At 42.3% G+C, this 4,644-nt stretch overlaps 1 protein-coding gene across 1 annotated transcript in view; it reads right to left on the reverse strand.

Annotated features, from left to right (window-relative positions):
• Positions 1–4,021: 4,021 nt before the first annotated feature.
• The window catches only part of DAPK1 (death-associated protein kinase 1), a gene marked incomplete at its 5' end in the record, with an annotated part of 26,009 nt that continues 25,386 nt past the window's right edge, over positions 4,022–4,644 (reverse strand). The window contains one exon of the mRNA XM_010192771.1: positions 4,022–4,644. This exon is cut by the window's right edge and continues 628 nt beyond it. Coding sequence (XP_010191073.1) covers positions 4,022–4,644 — 623 coding nt within the window.

Raw genomic sequence — 4,644 nt, forward strand, 5'->3', positions numbered from 1 at the left:
ACAGTGTAACCACACAGAGCAATATCATCAGTTTGCTTCTACCTGCAGCTCAGCTGACTTTTGGAGACACAAACACTGCTACCTGGGCAGCTTGGCTGTAACCCTTTTGGAAATCAAGTACCTCAGGCATTGTTGAAAACTGATTTTCTTCCTCTTTTCAACCCATTACCTTGCCTTCTGAATCAAAGACTGAAAAGATATTGGAGTGAATCTGCAGCTCTGTTTAATGTTTTTTGTGACCTGCTGGACTGATTTTCACAAACAAAAAGTCAAACGGAAATACATTTTGATATTGTATATAGTGTTTTCAGGCCACCTTCAAAGAGGATACTGCACTCGGCAACAGAGCATCTCTGGAATACAACAGCTGCAATGCACAGACAAGTACCTTCCTCTTGGAGAGGGCCGTGCAGGCAGCAGAGGTTTAGAAGCTGCAGCTGGCTCCAGCACAGGCAGCTGTAACAGCTTCACCGTCGCCCTCTCTAGAGACCTGACCACTCAGGAAACTGTGCTTGGGCTCCTTTCTAAGCCTCCTGGCTCTGTCCATCTCTTGACACTTTGGAGTTGCTAAAACTCCTGTAGTTTCATAACTCTTTCTCAATCATTTGAATCACAGGATCCCAAAACCTGTGTCTGTCTCCAGTTAACATCCTGTTACGGCAAAAGCATCATATATATCCACCTCCACCCAAGGTCACCTCGGGATTCACTTGTCCCACTCTCAAAATCACTTGCATGCAGCCACCTATCTCTTGGTGGCTCACCAGCCAGGTCAGCAGCAAAACTCCCATAGAGAGTAAAACCAGTAAAACATAATACAAATAGCAACATGAATCACTTTCCTATCCTATGCTGCTGCATGCTAGCAAGAAAATACTTGGAAAAATAGTTTGCAGTAAAATGCTCACTTCTTCCCTATCTTCTTCTTCTTTAGATGTCAGTAACATCATCATCTGTCATGCATCTTGGCCTTGAGCAACTGTGTTGCAAGCATGAGAGTTTGTATTACAGATTTTTAAGACAAAATGAACACTGGGGCTAATCTGCTTTATTCTCAACACTGTTTCAGAAGCTTTGCTCTGAGGCTACGAAGACGTGCAAGGAAGGCAGTCTCCTAATGGTTAGTATTCAGTTTATTTCACCAGCTGCATCTGAGTTCCTTGTGCATGTCTCTTGCGGAAACTATATATAATTTACATTATGGCTAAACTTTTATCTTGCAAAGATTTGTATTTTTCCTCCATTTCTGGAGTGAGTCAGGCAGGATCAGTGCATTTTAAACACAGTTCTAAAAATTGTGGAACAAAGCTCTGCTCCGTGTTCTAATCACAAAGTAAAACAGGAAATCAATAAAAGTGAAGGAACAGGAGGGATGCCCACTTGTCACTTTGCCAACCTTTTTTTTGGTCAAAATTGTCATTTAGGACAACAATGTCAGTGGCACATGATTTATGGGAAAGCAATCCAAAGCGATCCTATGACTGTGATTCACTTTCCTGAACCTATTACCATTAAAACTGTAAGTGATGCAATAGGCTGTGACTGCCAAAGAGCCATCACAGCATGCACTAAGTAATTTATACTCTGCATTTTACAGTAAATGGCAGCTGAGTATTGTCAAGAATGTGCTGCTGGGAGAAAAAAAAAAGAAAAAAAAGAAAAGAGTAAAGAAAAAATGAGTGCTGCATCCATGTAGGTAAGTCAACCAAGCATCTTGAGTGTGCATAAAGCATCTGGGGCAGCAGATCGGGTAGGAGGTACCCACTATCTCAAAATCTTGCCACTCCACCACAAGCAGTACAGCGGTGAACTAAATCCCAAACTACCAGACACTGCTGACAACCCTGCACGTGAAAAGCACCTCACAGCAGTTTCTGCTCTCACGGGGCTCGTGACACCAAGTCCTGCTCCTCTGCAGGCACAGGCACACAGTGAAGGTAACGCCAAGGTTGATGTCTGTGCAGCAGCAGGCCAAGAAACCAGCCAGAAAACCAGGTAAGAAAGACCCCTCTGCATGCCAGAGTTTGACAGAAGTGCTGAACGTGCCCACAGCTGGAAGGTGCAGCGTGGTGGTGGCCAAGAAGTAACAGGGAAACGGGGGCTGTGGAAAGCTGGGCTCTTCACTGAACTGCTTGGAGCAGTGGTAGGAGATGCTGAACTGGGCTTGTCAGAGGCAGGGGAGGATAAGACCAGAGACCTCAGGGAAGGACTGCTCATTAACCATACTGCTCACTGAGGACTAACTTCTTAAAAAGTATTTAACAAAGGAGCCCAGTGATGCCTGGGAAGAATTTAATGAAGCAAGGGTAAAATATGCAAAGAAAGGCAGTGGCAACTGGCAGCTAGCACTTCAAGAAGAGTTTAATTCCACTGCAGCATATACAGGGAGGAGGTGTTGTTCACAGCTGCCTGCACAGAGGCTGTGCAGCTATCGGTAGCAATGCAGAGCTTAAATAGCAGCAGCAGCACTGTCCCTCGTGTGATGAGGGAACCCTTAATGTAAAGGGCCATTACTGCAACACAGGCTCTAATGTAGCATCCTCCTCCTCTACAACACAGCACCATCTGGAGGGTTCCCGATGACAGACTCACATCTGCTGCTTTGGTTTTCATTGTAAAAAACGCAAAGGAGAGCTATGCAGCAAACCGCTTTGGCCTGCTATTTGTCCAAATGCATGCCAATCCCTCTGCAGTGAAAAACGTGCTGAGAAACCCCCCGGAGTGAAACAGGAGGTTCCCAGACCTTCAGAAGCCTGGCTTTGCCTCTCCATGACTGTGACTGTAAGGAACAGAGATGAGTTGATCCCTCCCAGCTACAGAATATGAAAAACAAGGATGCAACAAGCAACAGTTTATTTGTAGAAAAATCCTTTAAAATTTTACTACATTGTAAGATTAAGGAAAAAATAGTATTAATATATGTACATACAATATATATAAACAAACACACGTCGCACCATTAAAATTACATGCTTTTTAAAACAGAGAATGGGTCATATTCCCTCATAACAATTTTAAAGTTATCACTGCAAGAAACCTTGCTTCCTTTTTGTTTTATCCCCATCAAAGTTTTCAAGTACAGGAAGTAAGTAATGCAGGATCTAACAGTAGAAAACCTTTGTTATACACAAATTACAACTGACAGCTATACAATATTACTCTGCAGTATCCAACACTTGCGTCTTTTGAACTCTATGACGATATGAACTTTTACCTGAGGTGCATGGAAATAATGAAGCATGATAATTGGCAAGTTTAAGAGATTTCCACATTATTATCTGATTGTAATCGAAGTTGATTAGGTATCACACATCTATACCCATAGTACTGGCACAAGAATGCTCTGTGTGAGACATCACCAATGTCTTAGAAGTGCAGGAAAACATAAAAGGCAAGCACCACTTGCAATGATAAGCATGCAGACAATTTAAGTGAAACAGAGGTAGCATGTTCTTGTAACTCCAGCAGGGTCATACAAATCAACTGCACCCTCCCTTCTGCAAAAGGCACTCACTTTTTCAGCTATAAACAATGTGGTTTTAAATTCAGTCAGACTGACCACAAATGGTGAATTTCTCTCCTTAGAAATATAAAAAAAAAAAATGTTAAGCAAAGGACATGATGAAAAGAAAAAAAAATGGGTGTAAGAAATACACATTTCAGACAAGATGTGCTATTCTTCTTCCCTTAACTTCTATGGGAAGAATTGACGTATTTTATAAAACAGTTGCAGTGCGTAATCCAAAAGTTAAGACTTTCCAGTTTAAATGGCAGTATTAAGCAGCACATTATGTATCAGGAATAATTTTAAAACACCAGAAGTACACCAGCCTTTTTAATAGATAAAAAGCAACAACTCACAGTTAAAGGTAGAAAGTTTATGCACAAAAAGGTGGTGCTGGAGAAGGATAAAAACCCTTTGTTGTAAGACTTCATAAACTAAAATGCACAGAAACTCTTGCACTGTATCTTTTATCCTTTCTGCAGTTTGAAAAAAGGTGTCCATGCAGAACACCGGCTCTTACCGTGACACTACAGAGGTGATCGAGTTATAAGATGTGCCACTGTTGCAACTGGAAGCATAAGCCTCTTGACCATTAGCATCTAAGTTTATTTTGAATACAGAAGATGCCTTCAGTAAAAAGTCTGCTGCATCTCTGCGACCTAATTCCCTCAGCTTAGACATGAGGATACCTACAGTGCTCTCAGGAGCGTTACTCCACTCCTGCAGAAGGGCATGGACTGGACTTGTCAGAAAGTAATTTTGTGTTCCATTATTTGCATTGTACTTTGCAACAAGATCAGGCAGGCCCAGGTTCATGGCCAGAAGGCACCAATCTTTGCCCATAGGATCAGGTGGATCCAAAAGTCGACTTAGTTTTCTCCTGGTAAGCAGATTCAGATCAGAAACATGAATATCCATCCCTAGGCTTCCCTGGGAGTAGACATCAAGACACCCAAAACACAGTATACTGCTAAAGCTCTCTTTATATCCCCCCATAGTGTTAGTTAGTGATGTCTCTTTTTGAGACTGTGCACGGAAAAAGTCTCTAGGCTGGTAGACCATTACTGGTTCATGATGTTCCCTCAGCTGCTGAGGGCTAAGGTAGTATTTCCCTGTCAGAAGGCCTGGTAAGGTTGTAG

Source organism: Mesitornis unicolor, unplaced genomic scaffold (assembly GCF_000695765.1).
Source record: "Mesitornis unicolor isolate BGI_N332 unplaced genomic scaffold, ASM69576v1 scaffold6099, whole genome shotgun sequence".
Classification (NCBI taxonomy): Eukaryota; Metazoa; Chordata; class Aves; order Mesitornithiformes; family Mesitornithidae; genus Mesitornis; species Mesitornis unicolor.